This window comes from Rhinopithecus roxellana, chromosome 5 (assembly GCF_007565055.1).
Source record: "Rhinopithecus roxellana isolate Shanxi Qingling chromosome 5, ASM756505v1, whole genome shotgun sequence".
Classification (NCBI taxonomy): domain Eukaryota; kingdom Metazoa; phylum Chordata; class Mammalia; order Primates; family Cercopithecidae; genus Rhinopithecus; species Rhinopithecus roxellana.
Window position 1 is genome coordinate 139,327,328 of NC_044553.1, and position 21,111 is coordinate 139,348,438.

At 41.6% G+C, this 21,111-nt stretch overlaps 1 protein-coding gene across 1 annotated transcript in view; it reads left to right on the forward strand.

The window, feature by feature from the left end:
* Window positions 1-20,528, forward strand: part of TSHR (thyroid stimulating hormone receptor) — a 184,633-nt gene extending 164,105 nt beyond the window's left edge. The window contains exons 10-11 of the mRNA XM_010364471.2: window positions 13,812-14,000; window positions 17,142-20,528. Of these exons, the coding sequence (XP_010362773.2) occupies window positions 13,812-14,000; window positions 17,142-18,555 (1,603 nt within the window). The 3' untranslated portion in view covers window positions 18,556-20,528. The remainder of the gene's footprint in view (window positions 1-13,811; window positions 14,001-17,141) is intronic.
* Window positions 20,529-21,111: the final 583 nt, after the last annotated feature.

The following is a 21,111-nucleotide window of genomic DNA, read 5'->3' on the forward strand; positions in this document are numbered from 1 at the left end:
TCAGCCTGGAGCTCCTTGACTTTCTTTCTGTGCTTACCAAGTGAAGCTCTTGGTGCAGCTCCCTTGGAGAAGGGAACCTCCCTCAGACGCAAACCCAGGGGAGGCTTGCACGCTAGGCTGCCCTGCTCACTGACTGTGAAATGAGTTGCAAACACAAGACAAACTGACATCTTGTACTACCTAGCTTGGGCACCAAGCCAGACCCATGTCAAAGGAGCTGAGTTGTTGGGGGAGCAACTGAAGTAGGTCATCCCTCCTAAGTCACACGCCCACATCTCCAGAGGCACAGCAAAGGGGCTGTGAGGAAAATCATGAAAGAATTTGAAGAGAGAGAGCAGGCAATGATCTTTCCAAAATGGTGTGCATGCTGACTTCTTGACAAGAACAGGGAATGATCTGCTTCAGCCCTAGGAATTTTCACATTGACAACTCAGGATGCTCGGTTTCACCAAAATCCTAATTTATTGATCAGTAGCATCTCCTACTGCCATAGCGACTATTATGAGAAAAAAGAATTAATACATTAAATCACAGCAATCTGTATTGGCAATGTTACTTTCATAACTATTGGAGAAATTATTTGCAGAGCTGTCCCCAACTAGTGGGCTGCCTGCTGGTGGGAGAGGGATAAAGCAGTTAGTGCAAAGATCCTCAAAATCATACAAACCTTTGTACTTCTTCAACTGACTAACAGTGCAACTACTATCATCCCCGAAAGATTTTTACTTTACGTAAAAGTCCTCCAAAACACCGGCAGCCACTGTCTAGAGCAATGGCCTCAAATGGTCATGCATTTTATATCAGGGGATTCAGTCTGAGTAAATGTTTCCTATCTATGCCAGGCCAAAAAGTAAACTAGAGTAGTTTTCTTCTCTAAAAATAATTCATAAATTCATAAAATATTTCTTTAGCACGGTTTTGCTAAAGTTACTTATTTAAGTAATGGCTTTTTACCTTGATAAAAACTGGTAGAACATAAAAGAATTGTTGCTGAGAATGAATCCTAGGAAAACAACACTGCCAAAATGTTCTAAACCTTGTAAATTCTGAACCATTTTATTAACTAATTATCCCTCCTTAACCAGGAGCTCTTAACAGTAAAGAATCTGAAGTTTGTTCTTTGTTGAGCAAGTAGGACAATAATTACTTCTTCACTGTTCCTTCTTTGCAATTTTATGTATAAATAACTCTACCTGTTAGTGAGTACCTGCTAGGCTCTCCGCTATTTTTACCTAAATTTGATTTCAGCCTTCCAACCCCAAAAGGTTCTGACTTCTCCACACCACTTTTCTCAATTTTGGGTGATTTTGCCCATTTCAAGTCTCAATTATCTGTATAATGAAAGAAGAGAAACAAGATTGCATAGGACCAAATAGTAAAGCAAAAGCTATGTGTACTATGTTCTGTAGCAGGTTTTACTTGTGATTTTACAATTAATTAGAGGATGCTGGCAACAGGCTAAATAATGAGAGGTATAAATCAACCTTGGATTAAATTTTTGAATAAATAACCTACAAACAGAAACACAAAAAGCAGTTTTTAGCATGTAGAATTAGGCACACAGTTCTTCCCAAGTAAATGTGGATGGGTAATAATGTTTTCACTCTTCTGGGAGTTTACTCCTGGAACAGGTGGGAGGAAATAATGAAGCATTGTCATATGACACACTATCTCTGCCAGGACATGGAAATCCATCTTGTTAATTACATTCTGCCTCTGAGTCTAAAAGAAATAAACACTTTTAAAAAAGTGGACCTTTTATCTCACACAAGTAGCACTGAGGTTGACCCTTTTGCCACTATGATGATGATCATTTTGGGTGTGGTTAGGGGTTGTGAGGTTGAGAAGGGAGGGGAGTCGACATTGAGGAGGAGGCTATGCTTGTGTTTCAGCATCTGACTATTGGCAGTTGATATGGTTTGGCTGTGTCCCCAACCAAATCTCATCTTGAATTGTTGCTCCCACAATTCCCACATGTTGTGGGAGGGACCCAATGGGAGATAATTGAATCATGGAGGTGGTTCCCCTATAGTGTTCTCTTGGTAGTGAATAAGTCTCACAAAATCTGATAGTTTTATAAGGGGTTCCCCCTTTCACTTGGCTCTCATTTCCTCTCTTGCCTGCCGCCATGTAAGACGTGCCTTTTGTCTTGTGCCTTCCGCCATGATTGTGAGGCAGGAGGCAATGTGGAACTGTGAGTCCATTAAACCTCTTTTTTCTTTATAAATTACCCAGTCTCTGGTATGTCTTTATCAGCAGTGTGAAAATGGACTAAAAATTGCCCTGGTTTCCGTTTGTCACTGTGTGGTAGAATGCTGACTCACCAACTTACAGGATATGTCAATTTTCCGTTGCAGAATCCATTATGTTGCAATAGTAAATGCTGAAAGATTTCATAGATCATGGAAAGTATAGGCTTATAAGAAATGATCATAGTAATATCTGAGTTATAAAGCAATTTTATTTGTACACATAGACTTTGAGAAATGATTCATAATTTCTGATCAATTTTCTGAATAGTCAGACAGGAATTTTCTTATTAATAGTAAGTCATTTTTGAGCATTAGCTTTCTGCTTGGTTCTTTACAGAGAGTCTATCACTTTGGGCCTAACTATTCAATAGAAAGTATTCTTATTCCTATTTAACATATAAGGAAACTGGTGCAGAGATATCAGGTAAGTCCCCCAAGGTCACCTGGCCGTAAGGGAAATACTAGGATAGAAATTCAGTATTAACTAACTCTAAAACATAATCTCTTCCTGGTACATCACATCAACCCCTTTTATGTAAGAGTATTCTTGTACCTGTTGTAATTCTGCAACTTTACTTAATCATTTTCTTAAGTTTCTGCTTAAAAGCCTCCAGTGGTGGTTTATCATCTTCATTTTTAAAGAGACAAAGTCGTCACAAACAGCCTTCAAAGACCTATGCTGTTTGTCGCGCACCCATGCCACGTAGTCTCTCATCCTACCTGCTATTTCTTTCCTCTTTCTGGTTCTACCCCAGCCACACTGAATAGGATACATGGCATGTTCCCACCTTAGGGGCTGGGCACTAGTTGTTTTCTCTGCCAGAGAACCCTCTCCCCAGATATCCATAGCTGGTTCCTTTGCCTGATACATGTCTTTGCTTAAGGCGAAGTTTCTCATTGAGGTCTTCCCTGAATGCCCTATTTAAGTTTGCAAGCTGCCCACCACTCTTCATCCCACTCCCCTGTTTTATTTTTGCCCATGATGCTTATTACCATCTGACATTCTAGATATTTGCCTACAGTGGTACCCCTTTATCCATGGAGGATATGCTCCAAGACCCATAGGGATGACTGAAACAGAGGATAGTCCCTAACCCTATATACACCACTTTTTTCCTCCAACACTGCTGCTGTCCTAACTTTAGTTATTTCAATATCCACATGGATTATCTTTCCTATACCTTGACTTCTGAGCTCCACTCCCGCAACAAGCCTGCCCTCCACTGTACTTCCAGGCTTCACTAGACCTGTCATGACCAATGACTACAAAGCCTCCATAACCTTAATCTTAAACATCCTGCTCTCTTTCTATCTCTTTCCTTAGAATACATTAATCCTTCAATTTCTTGGTTCTGCCAGGATCTACAGTCTGTTACTAACATTTCACTGTCTCTCACCTCCCTCATATCCTCGCTCTTTCCTTATGCAGCTTAAATGCCATGTTCCATCATTAAAAACACTGACTTGTATACGCAACCAACTAACTACCTTGCCTCTCTCTGTCTCATCAGCCTCTTCTGGCCAAGTCCAACCCTGATTAGGTCTAACCACCCACCTGCTGCAGGCCTGGGCTTTTGCAGCTGAACATGGCAAGTGGTTTCACCTTAAATCACTCACCCCAAGCAGGCTCTACCTGCTGCACAGCAATCACATCCCACTTCCCCATTCCCTCTCCCACTCTGTTGGATGACCATGTCCTATGGTCTCCCCTCTCTTCAGTTCTCTAGGCCTCTCCCCCATTCTCATGTCCACTTGATCACCTTGATTTCCATTTCACTGAGCATAAAATCAATCCAAAGAGAACTCCTCATGTCCCACTACCACATCTACCCATCTTCCTGCATCTACACCCACATCCTTTCTCCTCTTTTCTGTATTTTAAGTCACTTTTTAAGGCTGGCCCCTTCACTGGGGCCCTAGATCCCATCCCCTCTCAAAAACTCAAGGGCATCGCTTCAGCAATCCTCTCCCTTCTTTCCTAATCACCTGTATTTCCCTCCCTACTAAATTATCTCCCATCAGTGTGTAAACATGCTGTAGTTTCTTCCATCTTAAAACAATATTTCGTGAATATGGATTAAAAGACACCTAAGAGGCATCAATTGAATATCTTTTCTGTATCTATTTGGATCTGACTTAAACAAGGTAAGAACTACCTTGCCTTTCTTGGAAAACTGATTGAATATTACATGGCCTTAAAGAGTTATTGTTTTAGATTTTATTTCTTTTAAAAAGATTACTTAATTTTTAGGAAAATATTGAAATATTTATAATTTTAAAAACCCCTTCCTTCATATCTACTTCCACCTACTGCCCTATTTATCTGTGCCTTTTTGCAGCAACTATCCCAGTTTCTGTTATGCTTATTCCAATCAGGTTTTCACTTCCCACCATGCCACTAAAACTCTCTTTACAAGGTCAACAGTGACTTCCACAGTTGCTAAATCAAATGGCCAATTAGTACTTATTTCAGAAGCATTTGACTCAGTTGCTGACTCCATCCTCCTTGGAATGTATTCTTCTTTTGGCTTCCAAGGCACTACTCTCTCTTGGTTTTTATCCATACCTCTGATTGTTCCTTCCTACTCTGTTTTTCTAGCTCTTCCTCTTCTTCCTGATCTCTTAATGATGGAGTGCCCCAGGGCTCCATCTTTGATATTCTTTTTATCTATATCTTTATTCACTTCCTTGGTGATCTTATCCACTTGCATGGCTTTACCTAAAGCCTATGATACCCAAATAGAAATCTCCAGTCCAGACAATTCTCCCAAATTCCATGCTCATAAAACACTGCTTGCCTGCCGTCACCATCTGGACGTCCAATAGGCATCTCAAACTTGACATGCCCAAAAGTGAACTTCTGATCATTCTCTCCAAACCTACCTCACCTGCAGCCTTCCCCATCTCAGGAAATGGTAACTTCATTCTCCCAGCTGCAGACTAGAAATCTTGGAGTCATTCTCAACTCTTCTCTTTCTCACATACCCCATATCCAATCCATCAGAAAGTCCCAATGGCTCTACTTTTCAAATATCTACAAACTCCCACCATTTTCAGTGTCTCCACTGCTACCACCCTGGTCCAAAGCACCATCCTCTCTATTTTTGGTCTCCCTGTTTCCACCCCTTGCTCACTTTGGTTATTTTCAAAGCAACATCATGATCCTTTTTAAATAAGTCAGATTATACCATTCCTCTGCAGCCTTTTGATCTCACTTCCATGAAAATGCAATGTTCTTTTGACAGCCTACAAGGTCACTGGCCTCCTTGTTTCCTCAAACATACCAGGTGCACTCCTCACAGTCTTTACACTGCTGGTTCCTTGGCTTGCAATGCTTTTGCCCCAGATATCAGCTTGGCTGTCTCCCTCACCGCCTTCAGACATTTCCTCAACTATCTCCTCAGTGAGGACTTCCCTGACACTGTCCCCTCATCTCTCATTGTGACCCACTCCTGGTCTCTGCCTTTTCTCTTCCCTGTTTTCCTTTTCCCCATAGTGCTTATCATTGTCATCTAACATACTATGTATCCTCACTTTTTGAGAAAAAGTTACCTTTCTCTCCACTAGAAAGTAAGCATGAGGAGAGCAGGAATTTCTGCCTGTTTAGTTTACTGCTATAGCCCTAGCTTCTAGAACTATCCTTGAGACCCAGACAGCAATCAATACATTCTATACTTGCTAAATAAATGCATATTGCATTTCTAAATTATTTAAACATATTAATAGACAAGCTGACTGTCTTGAATGTATACCTTTTAAACCTTTAACTTATTTTTCAATTCAGTATTAATAAATTAATTACACTGTATTTTAAACAGCAAATTAATCTTTCTGCTCTTAGATGCATTTCATCTACCAATTTACAGATGTAACTGCACATTTACAATGGAGCAGCTTCCACATATTGACCTTTGGGAAAACCTACTTTCATGGCAAGCAAACAGAAAAGCCACTTGCAATTGCTGTTGGAACACTGGCAAGCCAATTAGCGCTTCTTTAATTTGCAATTGAGTTCATCATAAGTTAATCTTAAATAATAGTCAATGACAAAATATCTCTCAAAAAATAAAAATAGTTCCAATGTTTGGGGATACTAGAGTACATAATCGCTTTTGAGGTGCAATTTGCTCTTCCTATGACATTAAACATAGCTAGCTCTTTTTTTTCCCTGGTGTCATTAAAATCTCATGATATTCTTCTCTGTATATAGCACTGCAGGACTCACTCTCTCCAAATTCAGGTCTTGTTACTTTCATTAGACACTTAACTCAAGATTATTCCCACGACCTAGGCAATTAGACTTCAAACCATCTGCCAGACTCAGCTCAGCTGCATTCTGATTTGCAAGTAAATGCTTGCTAGAGACAGATTCTCATGGTGTTCAATGCCCATTGCTTGATGAGCTCTTTGAAGAGAGTGCCAGAGCCAACAAAACAGAGGGAAGCCCTCCAGCTTGTAGGTTTCTATCCATATGGCTACATCCATAAGTGATTTCAGACCCCTTCATCACCCATAACAACTCTTTATATTCTTCTTACTCAGAAAAAAAAAATACTACATGTTGACAGGTTTATTTTAGGAAAGAAGGTACACTATTTAAAAATCCTGGGCGGGGCGCGATGGCTCATGCCTGTAATCCCAGCACTTTGGGAGGCCGAGGCAGGCGAATCACGAGGTCAGGAAATCGAGACCATCCTGGCTAACACGGTGAAACCCTGTCTCTACTAAAAATACAAAAAAATTAGCCGGGCATGGTGGTGGGTGCCTGTAGTCCCAGCTACTCTGGAGGCTGAGGCAGGAGAATGGCATGAACCCGGGAGGTGGAGCTTGCAGTGAGCTGATATCGCGCCACTGCACTCTAGCCTGGGCGACAGAGCGAGACTCCATCTCAAAAAAATAAATTAATTAATTAATAAATAATAAATAATAAAAATCTGGATTTGAAGTAATCAAATAAAACTTTGGGTGAGTAGGAAAAAATACAGCCTCAAATAACTTAAAATGATTCCTGACTTGTTGAGTTTGAGGATCTCTTCAGACTGAGATTTATTCTCCAACAACTCCAGAATTGGGAGACTATCAAATGTGGCTCAGTACTCAACAAGTATTTGTTCCAAGCTCTTGCACAGTTCTGTGTGCTAAATATAGTGGTGATTAAAAGTTAAAATGAAGCATTAAACCTAAGATTTTATTTTCTCTCCCTCCTGAGATCCCCTTAAAAAGATGAGAAAGGAATTTTTCCTATTTATACATCCACAAGAATTTTTACTATGCATACATTCACAGAAGAGAGGTGAGAGCCCATCCATGGCCTGAAGAGCTACAGAATTCAGAATGAAGAAAAACAGAAGAGAAGGAAGCGAAACTCACAGTACTCAAAGGGAGCATAGTCAGAGACTGCTGTCTTGCCCTGTAAAATCTCTGGGAGGAATGGGACTTAGAGGTGATGGGTACGGCATGTGGTAAGAGTAAGACATGGGACTGAAAACAGAAGGGTTAACTGAAAGTTTATATCTGGAAACATGAATCCTCTACTCTATTTATGCGGAATTCTAACAGCTAAGTACCTCTCCACTAAGCTGAAGAAGTTGAGAAATCCTAAAACAAAAAAGACATTCACATTCTGGCACTTTAGGGTCTACCAGCATAATGGCCAACTCCCTACACAATTACCCTAAAGCAAAGTCTGCCAACAGAAAAGCATCCTCTTAAATATGAAGTGTGCAACCAGAGATCACCAGTCAATGAATGCTCCTAACACGGGATATCAAAACCAAGATACACAAATGCGGGAAAGTAAGCCTGGAGAAATCAAAGACACCACAGAAATGAGAAAGGACCAATAATTAAGGACTCGAGATAAATCTGAGAACACATTTCATCCCTATTACTATAACAATCATGATAATAATAATAAATATATAATAATAATAACAGCTAATATTTATTGAGAAGACACTAAGAGCTACTGTTCAACAAACTCAAGATAAGGAAACTGCAGCACGCAAAGTTTAAGTGACTGAAAGTAAGCGCAGAAGCCAGGATTTAAGTCCAGATGGTGTGAATTTAAAACCCATGATCCTAAACAAAGGGGTATGCTTCCTCAAATATGCTGTTTTTATTTTATTTTATTTTATTTTTTATTCTTTTTTATTTTATTTTTATTTTTAGAAGGAGTTTCACTCTTGTTGCCCACGCTGGAGTGCAATGGTGCGATCTCAGCTCACTGCGACCTCCACCTCCTGGGTTCAAGTGATTTTCTCCTGCCTCAGCCTCCCAAGTAGCTGGGATTACAGGCATGTGCCACCATGCCTGGCTAATTTAGAATTTTTAGTAGATACCGGGTTTCTCCATGTTGGTCAGGCTGGTCTCGAACTCCCAACCTCGGGTGATCTGCCCACCTCGGCCTCCCAAAGTGCTGGCATTACAGACGTGAGCCACCACGCCCGACCAAATACGCTGTTTTTAAAAGGAACAGAACACAAGAGAGTTCTCTTAAAAAATCTATTCAGGTATTTGACAAGTACGTATTTAGAGTCTTCTGTTGGCTAAACACCAGTCTAGGTACCAAAAATATGGCAATAAACAGAGCAGGCAGTATTCCAGCTCTCATGAAGCTAAAATTAAAAATTTAATAGAAGAGATGGAAGATGCACTCAAGGAATTTTACCAGGCAATTTAATAAAAGTAATAGGAGAAAATTCCAACAAAAGATGGAGATATGTCTGAGGGACCAGGAGGTGACTTTTCCTCTTATTAAGAATTCCAGAGACAAAACAGATAAAATGAGAGTAAGTTATCCCAGAAACAATACAAGAAAATTTCCCAGAGGTGAAGAACAAAGGTCTTCAGATTGAAGGGGCCTCTCTTCCCCCAGTGCCCATTATAATACATGGAAAAAGATTCCTATCAAGGTACACCTTCATGAAATGTCACACCAGGGATAAAGAGAAGGTCTGAGAAGCTTCCAGAAGTAATAACAAGTCAAAAGACTCGGAAAATATCTCCCTCACACGGCCTAAGAAATTACTTGAAAATGTGCTCTAGGAGAGAAAAATCAAGAAAAAAGATGACACAAGATTCAGAAAGAGACTCCCATTGGGGAGGGGGGAAATAGTCTCCTAGGAAACTTGAACTTCAATCTGTAGATATTAGAGGAGGCATGGATTTCAAGCTGGAAAGCAATATGGTAAGATCTGTGTCTTAGAAAGGACATTCTTTCCTAAGTTTTTCCTAATGTCCTTTAGAAAAAACATTCTTTCCTGAGTTCCTAAGATCGGAATAGTGGAAGATTTCTGAGACCAGTCACGAAGTTTTTGCAAAACTCAGGTGAAATATAGTTCAGACCTAAACTAAGGTGGTAGCAATGAGAACCATGAAACTGTAGATGTGCAAACAGCTGGGCTGACATCTGATCATGGGGTGGGGGTGTTCTAGCACAATTTCATGTTGTTGTAAATATTCACAGCATGAATGTAGGGCAAGGGCAAGAGAGACTCCACAAGGACATAGAAGCTTCAAACCCTGGAAAATGGTAGATGGAAGACAAGAAATAAAGAAATTCCAGTAGGCTTCAAGGCAAGAATCATTCTATTTGAGGTATTTTGAGTGGACAGGCAGTGCTAGATCCATAGGAAGGTATAAAGGATCTCCTACCTTTCTGTCTGATAGCAACCAGACTGTCTGATTAAAACTGCAGATCACTGCAAGGGTGGTTAAATCAAAAAAGAAAAAAGGCAGTTGTTCCCCCTGCTTGACTCTGTAAGTGCAGAGACAGTGTGGGTGGAGTGCACAGGAGCACTTAAGGTGCAGCATGCCTAATGGATACTTAGAACTATGACAAGTGAGGATTAAGATGTCTTCAAGTATAATCGATTCTAATTTTGCCTGTAAGTGGCCTTAGAACTCTGAGATGAGGTTACAGAGGTAGTCCGGTGCTAGATCTGCAAGAGCTTAAAGGGCGTGGCAGGAAGCACGGATGTTATTCATGATACATTGAGAAGTCACTGTAGGCCTTTAGGCAGGAAAGTGACATTACTCACTTCATATGTTATGATTACTCTGGCTACTATGTGACGAATGGATTGAAAAAGAATAAAACTGGACAGGAAAGATATTGCAGTAAGACATAATGTTAGCTTAGACTAGAAAGCTTACACTGGAGATGCAAATACATGGATTTGAGATTCCTTTGGAGTTCAGAATCATAGGTGTTTTGCAAGATTAAAGGTGGATGGGACAATGGTCTTGAGGAAATCCAACATGTTGTAGTGATTCCAAGATTACTAATTTGAGCAATCAAGTGGATGAGAGTGTCAATTACCATGTTGGGGGGAAATAGAGGAGGAGCAGGTTGAGCTGAGGGCAAGGGATGAAAAGCTAAGTTTTGAAAGCACCTATTAAGTTGGAGATGCCTGTGAGGCATCCAGGTGGAGATATCAAATAAGCAATTGGATCTACAAGTTGAGGTCTGGACTGGAGCTGTATTTGCCAACTTCATTGCTTTTGGCTTGAGCTCAGATAAACTTCAAATTGGGACAACAATTACTGAGGACCTACCATATGCCAAGCACCCATTGTGTGATAAATGTTTTTGTCATAAGGTTTATCCACATTTCCCCACATGTACTTTCTCCTTGCCTGACCAAGCACCCTCCTAGTTCAGCCTGAGTGGGACTTAACTTAGAGGCCACCTGGGATACATCATTACACATACTCAGACAAACTTTGGAATCAAATCTTCCCTCCCAGTTTCCTAATGAGTCCGTGGAGAGTTACTGCACCTGGATCTGTGTTCAAAGACTCCAAAGACCTGAAAGTGAAGGCTACTTCCTGGGACACTGAAGCTGAGTTCTCTAGACCCAAATGATGGTTATGATGCCACCCTTGGTTCACTGTATCTCTTGAGACACAAAGAGATATTTCTTTGTCTGAATTTTAGTATCTGCCTGCTTCATAAAAATGCTTTGAGAATTGAAACCAGCTTCTGAATCACTTGGAGAGCATCTTAAGTAATACAGATTCCCAGGCTCCACAAACAGAAATTATAATTCATTTGGTCTGGGACATGCCTCAATCTGTATTACAAATGATTCTGATGCTGGTCCAGAGTGATCCCTGGACTAGAAATGCTGATTTGCAGAGTGATAAACTGCCAATTTTTCCCCAGATTATCTGCCTCAATGCTGTCTCCATCACTTAGATCATTAGGGCAGTTTTACAAGAAGGCATCGAATTCTTCGACACTCTTCCCATTAAGAGGTGGACTGTATGTTCTCTGCCCTTGAATTTAATAGTTCTCTTAGAATCTGGCTGATGTAATGTGGGAAGGTCAAGTCACCTGGAGTAGCCACAGCAACAGTCTCAGCTGATCTGAGTCTTTGAATCACCTCAGCCCTGGCACCAGACATGCCAGTGAAGGAAATTGCAGATAATCCCAACCCCCAGGCATTGAGTCATCCCAGACTCCAGATCTTCCCAGCTGACGCCCCAGACATCACAGAACAGAGACAACCTATCCCCACCATTCCCTGTTCAAATTCATGATCCATAAAACCTATGCTCATAATAAAAAGATTGTTGATTTATGCCACTTAGTTTTGGGGTGTTTTGTCATGCAGTAACTGAAATAATTACTAACATGTTTTCTCAAGAAATATGTATTAAAATGCAAGCACATTACTTGGATCAACTCTTTCAGATGAACACACACAATCAGTGTATCTAGCAGACAACAAAGCAGGGAAATGAGCCATGAGATGCTCTGACATGAAAGCATCACTGGGAAGAGCAACCTAAGATGCTTCCAGAAAGCTGGAATTGAAAGATGGCCACACCTTGAAGACAGCATGGCTAAAAGAGAAAGCCATGCCTCAAAAAGGACAGATGAGGCAGGAGAGCAAACCCAGCTTCATTTGCTTCACAACTGTGCTTAAGTCTGGTTCAAAAGTCCCTCCACTCTCTCACTAACCGCAAAGGTGTTAATTTATGTCAGTTTATAAATGTCTAATGTTAAAAATCACCTGGGGATAATACAGAAACAAGCGCCAAGGGTATTTTTGGTTGTTGTTGTTGTTGTTGTTGTTGTTGTTGTTTTGAGACAGAGTCTCACTTTGTCACCCAGGCTGGAGTACAATGGCATGGTCTCAGCTCACTGCAACTTCCGCCTTCTGGGTTGAAGCGATTCTCCTGCCTAAGCTTCCTGAGTAGCTGGGACTACAGGCATGTGCCACCATACCTGGCTAACTTTTGTATTTTTAGTAGAGATGGGGTTTCACTATGTTGGCCATGCTGGTCTCGAACTCCTGACCTCGTGATTCGCCCGCCTTGGACTCCTAAAGTGCTGGGATTACAGGCGTGAGCTACCGCACCCAGCCGCGCCAAGGGTAATTCTTACCACCAGGCAAATTTGGGAAATGCTAGATTATATATACTTTTTAATTAAATACAAAATAGCAACCGCACCAACCCTTTCCTCACAAGAGTGACAGCCCTGTGGTGAGAATGGGGTTAATACATGAGCTTCATGTTCTGACGGCCTTGAACCTTGAGAATATAAATCCCAGCTAAGTCCAATTACAATGATGTGGGGGAAGAAATTGAAAATAATGGAATTCACTCGCTAATCGGATACTATTAATTATATTAAATATTTTAAATGGAATTTTCTTCTATGAGGAATATTTTAATTGACAAAATATAAAATAGGAGGGATATTAGGTTAAACATTCATGGATTTATTCAAGCTATTAATGGTGCCAATAAAAATGATGGCGCAAGACATGAAACCTGGGACTCTTTGGGATTCAGAAAAGAGCAGAGAATGCCACACTAATGCCATGAATTCATTCTACTTTAGTAACTAACACTAATGTCTACACTGTTCCCAGCCTGACCGCCACCCCCCACCCCACTGTTCTCGGAAGTGATTTGAATCTGATTTCACATTGTTAATATCAACATTTGAGTTTTCTTTCCAAGAATTGATTTACAGTTTTCTAAAGACACTGGAGGGGTGGGGGCAGGGGAATTGTTGTCAGTCATGAATTCCCAGTGTAACTGGTTATGACTCCGAGGTCTGCGTCATTATCAGATTTTCATGGTACTGATGTTGATTCATATCAGTGATCAGTTTATCAGTCCCCAAACTCTAGTCCCCACAGCAGCTGATAGCAAGGTAGGCCCCTTTGTCTCTGTTCTACTTTATTTCTCTTGCCTCTTGAGACCCTTTCATAGTCACATGGTGCCATGTTGCAGAGTAAAATTGACATCTCCCTCTGATTCCAAGACTTTGTGTGTATTGTGATGGATAGAATAAAATGACCGTAGAAATAGCATTTGTACTGATGGATACTGGAATTCCAAGGAGTTCCTGTAACACAGACTTAGAAGCCTAATATCCATCTCTCCTTAGACCAGGAGCTCAGCTTATGTACTCAGTAGAAGAAAGGAGCATGTCATCTCCCCATTTACCTCAGGCCTGTTTGACTTTCTGGCCAAGGCTGAGAAGGCCCTGGCTGCTCACTATCTCTCTGCATTTTTCTGTTCTCTACCTCCCAGGGACGTGTCTCATACCAGTGTTACTGCCCTTCCATCCAAAGGCCTGGAGCACCTGAAGGAACTGATAGCAAGAAACACCTGGACTCTTAAGAAACTTCCACTTTCCTTGAGTTTCCTTCACCTCACACGGGCTGACCTTTCTTACCCAAGCCACTGCTGTGCTTTTAAGAATCAAAAGAAAATCAGAGGGTAAGTGGCAGGGACCCGGCAAAAGTGACAAAAGACTTTGGTGGAAGTAGAATTCATTTCTTGGTTTTGGGGAAGACGCTTCCTGGTTTGAAAACCAGGTGGAGATGATATTGGAAGCATCCATATAAAACAGGAGATCCATGGGACACAGTGACCCTGCGGACCAAAAGTGGGTGCAGCTGAGAAATAAGGCAAATGTTGCTGGATAGCTGTAGAGCAGAAGAGGTGACAGCACAGGAGAGAGAAACACAACCAGATCTCACAGAATCTTGTAGAGTTTATGCAGACATGATTTCCGGTTTCCAGGTACAATTCATAATTAGATACTGCAACACATATTAGACCCCAGACACCACAACCATGAGAACAGACTTAAAAATAACACAAACAGTTGGGTTACCTGATCGATTTGGGCCTCGCAAATGTCATAACTCACTGGTTACATGCCTGCAGGCTTTGGAGTCAGCTGGGTTTATACCGCAGCTCTGCCATTTTCCAAGTTGTGTTATCCCAGCCTAGTTACTTAACCACTCTGAATCTTTGGGAATGGAGATCGTAATGCTATCATTCATAGGAGTTTTGAGAAGATTAAATGAGAAACTGAATGGAAAACACCAGAATGGAATGGCCTGGAATATTATAAGAGCTTCATTAATATTAACTGTGATATATAGTATGTGCACATCAGGCTGCTTATGAGTCTGTGAAGGAGGGATGGCCTTCATTTTCTCTCCAGGCTTTCTCTGATTCTTTTACTTTTTCACTTTTACTCTGCATTATTTCCCCTGTTGTGTCTTCTATGATCTGTCCTCCTAATCCACCTTCATTATCTCTATTCAGTCCTCCTCAGCTTCTATGTATTTACTGATTGACTTACTACACACATAATTGCAGTCAGGAAAATATCAGATCAGGTGTGAGGGCAGAAGCTAAAACAGCCATACAAAGAAGGCCAATCTGGCAGCCGGGCACAATGTCTCACGCCTGAAATCCCAGCACTTTGGGAGGCTGAAGCGGCCAGATCACCTGAGGTCAGGAGTTCAAGACCAGCCTGGCCAACATGGTGAAACCCCCGTCTCTACTAAAAATACAAAAAACAAAATTAGCCGGATGTGGTGGCAGGTGCCTGTAATCCCAGTTACTGGGGAGGCTAAGGCAGAAAAATCGCTTGAATCCAGTAGGTGGAGGTTGCAGTGAGCCAAGATCATGCCAGTGCACTCCAGCCTGGGCGACAAAGCAAGATTCTGAGATTCCGTCACACACACACACACACACGCACACACACACACACACACACACAAAGAAGGCCAACGTGGGCATCATAACTGCAAAAAGCCAGGAGTGGGGTAGAGGATGGTGATAGTGGACTCTACACTGATGTCATGGGACACTGAGAAGGACTGGACAAGGGCTGGGTGGGAGGCTTAAGTGGACCTCAGGGACAGGGTCTAGATTTCTCCTTAGCCTCCAAACAGTTGAGAAGATTAAGTCCATTAGACATTTTAACCAGAACCCAAGAGATCAATCAAAATCTGCTCAACAGCTGAGGCAAGTTAAAGAATCCCTTTTGTTGTAAGTCTGGTGAGCAGGGAAAAAACTAAATCTTATTTCCACAAGCATGCGTGTACGGTAGTGTCCATTCGTTCATTTGTTAAACACGTATTTACTGAGCACCTTCTATGTGCCTGGCTGTTGTGAATAGAACAGACAAGAATTCCCTCTCGTATTTTACTTGCTGTCTAGTGGAGGAAATCAGAAAATAAGCAGGCTGGCCAGGGGCAGTGGCTCATTTCTGTATTCCCAGTACTTTGGGAGGCTGAGGTGGGTGGATCACTTGAGGTCAGGAGTTCGAGCTCAGCCTGGCCAACATGGTGAAACCCTGTATCTACTAAAATACATAAATGTTTTATTTTTAAAATATTCAGTTTGAAACTAAATAATGATGAGTAGAGGCAGCCATGTGTTTTTCAGGCAATGAGAACATAGGGTTTTGGAGTTTTGAATAGGAATAATAATAATAATAATAACAATAACCATCATATGGCACTCACAAAGCTACAGGTGCTATTGTAAGAGCCTTAAAAAGATAAATTCATTGAATCCTTTAATAACCCTATATGAAAGAGTCACTCCCATTGTCCCATGTTACAAATGAGTTAACCAAACTTCATGGGCCTACCCAAGCTAGTCAATAATAGAGCCAGGTTCCCACCACGGCGACTGGCTTCAGCATCCACATCTTTTTTTTTTTTTTTCTTTAGACAGAGTCTTGCTCACTCTGTTGCTACTCAGGCTGGAATGCAGTGGTGCAATCTTGACTCATTGCAACCTCCACCTCCCAGGTTTAAGCGATTCTCCTGCCTCAGCCTCCCAAGTAGCTGGGATTACAGGCATGTGCCACCACGCCCAGCTAATTTTTGTATTTTCAGTAGAGACAGGGTTTCACCATGTTGGCCAGGCTGGTTTTGAGTTCCTGATCTCAAGTGATCCGCCTGCCTCAGCCTCCCAAAGTGCTGGGATTGAGTCACCGTGCCTGGCTAAGTATAGGCAGGAGCCAGCACACCTGGCCACTTTGTTGGGTTTTTTTGTTTGTTTTTTGTTTTTCAATCACTGTTCTTGAAGTGGTTGCAGAAGAGAAATAAGACCAATGCCACTGGATCACAGTAGGGGAGGGGAGGTCATAGAAATGATGTCGCAGAAACAGGCCTGCCCGGATCCTGTAGAACCTTACAGAATTATGTACATCATAGTAAGTAGTTTGCATATTTTTGTAAATGTGGGAACCATTCATGGGTTTTAAGCAAGCACTCTTTTTTTTTTTTTTTTTTTTGAGACAGGGTCTCACTCTGTCACCCAGGCTAGAGTATAGTGGCCTGATCTCGCCTCACTGCAGCTTTGACCTCCCCAGGCTCCGGTGATTTTCCCACCACAGCCTCCCGAGTAGCTGGGACCACAGGCATATACCACCGTGCCCGGCTAATGTTTGCATTTTTTATGGAGATGGGGTTTCGCCATGTTGCCCAGGCTGGTCTCAAACTCCTAGGCTCAAGCAATCCGCCTGCCTTGGCCTCCCAAAGTGCTGGGATTACAGTCATGAGCCACCGCGCCCAGCCTGGCACTAACTTTTTTGTTGCCTTGCAGAATCCTTGAGTCCTTGATGTGTAATGAGAGCAGTATGCAGAGCTTGCGCCAGAGAAAATCTGTGAATGCCTTGAGTAGCCCCCTCCAGCGGGAATATGAAGAGAATCTGGATGACAGCATTGTTGGGTACAAGGAAAAGTCCAAGTTCCAGGATGCTCATAACAACGCTCATTATTACCTCTTCTTTGAAGAACAAGAGGATGAGATCATTGGTTTTGGCCAGGAGCTCAAAAACCCCCAGGAAGAGACTCTACAAGCTTTTGACAGCCATTATGACTACACTGTGTGTGGGGACAATGAAGACATGGTGTGTACCCCCAAGTCCGATGAGTTCAACCCGTGTGAAGACATAATGGGCTACAAGTTCCTGAGAATTGTGGTGTGGTTCGTTAGTCTGCTGGCTCTCCTGGGCAATGTCTTTGTCCTGCTTATTCTTCTCACCAGCCACTACAAACTGAACGTCCCCCGCTTTCTCATGTGCAACCTGGCCTTTGCAGATTTCTGCATGGGGATGTACCTGCTCCTCATTGCCTCTGTAGACCTCTACACTCACTCTGAGTACTACAACCATGCCATCGACTGGCAGACAGGCCCTGGGTGCAACACGGCTGGTTTCTTCACTGTCTTTGCAAGCGAGTTGTCGGTGTATACACTGACGGTCATCACCCTGGAGCGCTGGTATGCCATCACCTTCGCCATGCGCCTGGACCGGAAGATCCGCCTCAGGCATGCATGTGCCATCATGATTGGGGGCTGGGTTTGCTGCTTCCTTCTCGCCCTGCTCCCTTTGGTGGGAATAAGTAGCTATGCCAAAGTCAGCATCTGCCTGCCCATGGACACCGAGACCCCTCTTGCTCTGGCATATATTGTTTTTGTTCTGACGCTCAACATAGTTGCGTTTGTCATCGTCTGCTGCTGTTATGTGAAGATCTACATCACAGTCCGGAATCCGCAGTACAACCCAGGGGACAAAGATACCAAAATCGCCAAGAGAATGGCTGTGTTGATCTTCACCGACTTCATGTGCATGGCCCCAATCTCGTTCTATGCTCTGTCAGCAATTCTGAACAAGCCTCTCATCACTGTTAGCAATTCCAAAATCTTGCTGGTCCTCTTCTATCCACTTAACTCCTGTGCCAATCCATTCCTCTATGCTATTTTCACCAAGGCCTTCCAGAGGGATGTGTTCATCCTACTCAGCAAGTTTGGCATCTGTAAACGCCAGGCTCAGGCATTCCGGGGGCAGAGGGTTCCTCCAAAGAACAGCACTGATATTCAGGTTGAAAAGGTTACCCACAACATGAGGCAGAGTCTCCACAACATGCAAGATGTCTATGAACTGCTTGAAAACTCGCATCTAACCCCAAAGAAGCAGGGCCGAATCTCAGAAGAGTATATGCAAACGGTTTTGTAAGTTAACACTACACTACTCACAATGGTAGGGGAGCTTACACAATAATAGTTTCTTGAATATACATTCCAATCTCATGACACCCCCAACACATAGCTGCCCTCACTCTTGTGCAGGTGATGTTTCAATATTTCACAGGGCAAGAGTTTATCTCTGGAGAGTGATTAGTATTAACCTAATCATTGCCTCCAAGAAGGAAGTTAGGCTACCAGCATATTTGAATCCCGGATGAAATCAAAATAATCCATACTATCTAGAAGACTTTCTTGATGCCAAGTCCAGTGATGACATCGTGTAGGATGTTCAGCAAATATTAACTGAGCCATGTCAATATAGAGCTTCTCAGATTTGTATAGCGTTTCATACTAAAGATTCAGCAGATGGAAAATGCTATTAATTTGGTTGGTGACCACAAGATAAAATCAGTCCCACATTGGCTCAGTTCAACTAGATGCTCCCTGATACAAAGAGAACTTGATTACCTTAAAACTGAAAAGCCAAACACAGCTAGCTGTCATACAAGGAACAGCTATTATGATACATGAAGGAGGGAAAGAATTTGCTTTAAGTTTTGTTTTGCTTTGTTTTGTTTTTTAACTCAACCTATGAATCATCTCTTGACAAGAATCCACCTGATGTGAGCAAGCTATTATGTGTTGCCTGGAAAACCTGGCAAGATGTCAGCTTATGTGGCCTAGCAAACTAAGAATTGCTCTTCTTGGCCAGCCTCACAGCATAAAAGATGTGAACCCTAAAAAGTCTTTCTAAGTGGCAATAAGTGGGAATTATGGGCAGAGCACACTCAATCCCCTATTGATTAATAAAACAGGCTGGACATTAATTAACTATGGGACTTTGGGCAAATCACTGGACCTCAGAAATCTGTAGAAATGAAGGAGTCCAATAGCCTCTTCCAATTTTAAAACTCTAGTACATCCCTTTCCCTCAAAAATGTATTTCTAAGATAAAGAGAAAGAAGGGCACTAAGTAAGTAGAATCTGTTTTTCCTATTTTGTAGGGCTGCTGTCTCCTAGTCCTTGAAGCCTAGACATGTGACCCAGGAAATTTTTCCTTTGTTTCACTTTTGATTATGATGTCTGAATCAAAAATTCAATTGAGTAACCATATTTGCCTGGATCTGCATCATTCATTTAATTACTAGATCTACCCAGCTATAATCATCAGGCCAAAAACAGATCCGTGTTTATATAGAAGAATAAACTATGATTGCAAATTTTGGTTATTTAGAGTTGCTACTTCACTATGAAGAGTCACTTCAAAATACTTCACTTGTCTTTAGGGATGGGTTTTGCCATTTCCAGCCCACAGTATGATACTAAAGCTGTCAAGAGAGGTTTCTTCTTTTCTGAAACTGCCAGCTCTTTCCAGCCCTGTTTATCACTGGACATAAAACCTCTTTTCCCCAGTAATTCTTCTTTACTTAAAATAGTCAGGATCTTTATCTACAGATGTACCCTCCAGGTTACCTGTGATGATAGCCCTCTAATGTACTGTTAGAAAAGTCTCCAAGCAGAGATGACATTACTTCTGAATGCTCATAAACCACGCCATGAAATAAAAGCTCTTTGTTTTTTCAGATTGTGGAGTGTGGTTAATGGGGCCCCACAGATGGCCCCTGCTGGATTCACCTGGAGTCTCTCCACAGCCATACCCATTCATCACTATCATTGAGACTTGCACATCTTAATAAAATTATTATAAACATCTAAAATCATGACTTACCTAGAAATTCACTTGTAACTAATGAAATTAAACAAATGTGTTGCCTTTTGTCATGTGTTTCTCTCCTGTGACATTTCGAAATATCACATCTTGATAGATAATGTGTTTCATCTCGAACAGCTGAACTAATGCTTTGGAAAGAAGTCCTAGAAAAGTGACTTCAACAGAATTGTTACTAAAATTTGCATTCACAACATGAAATAAATTTTCTTCCTATGGAACAATTGTGCCAAGTCCTAGAGTGTTGTTCTTTTTTTGTTAACCTGTGAGTTTCTTTGGGGGTTACTATTGTATGTGTTAAAACTGAAGACAAGAAAAATAATTGGCACATTTGCTAATGAATCCATATTAATAAATACAGTGTTGACAGCCAATTAATAACAAGTATAACATTCTGTCTTGATCATAAGTGGTTTTTATGTGAAAAAACTTACTCCTGGTGAACTGAATTATGATTAATTGACAGGGATCACTAAGAGAAAAAACAATAAACCAAATATATCAAGTAAATGATTGGTATTGACACTAGCAATTTAAATAGTGTGCTAATGAAGACAACAAACCTCCAAGTCCTGTTCATAGTTCATGTTATCTAGCACCTTTCAGTTATCTGAAGATAAACCCAAATCATTGAGGATAAATGGCCACAGACTAGTCACAGTGGAGGTCACACAATTCATTCTCTAAAGCTCATGCATGTTTCTCAAAAGAGTATCTCTTAAAACACCCCCAAAGTTTATTGACTCCTGCTTTAAAGATAATCTACTGCATCAAAGAAGCAGCCAGTGAGGAGAGAGTATTACAGGGCAGCACCAT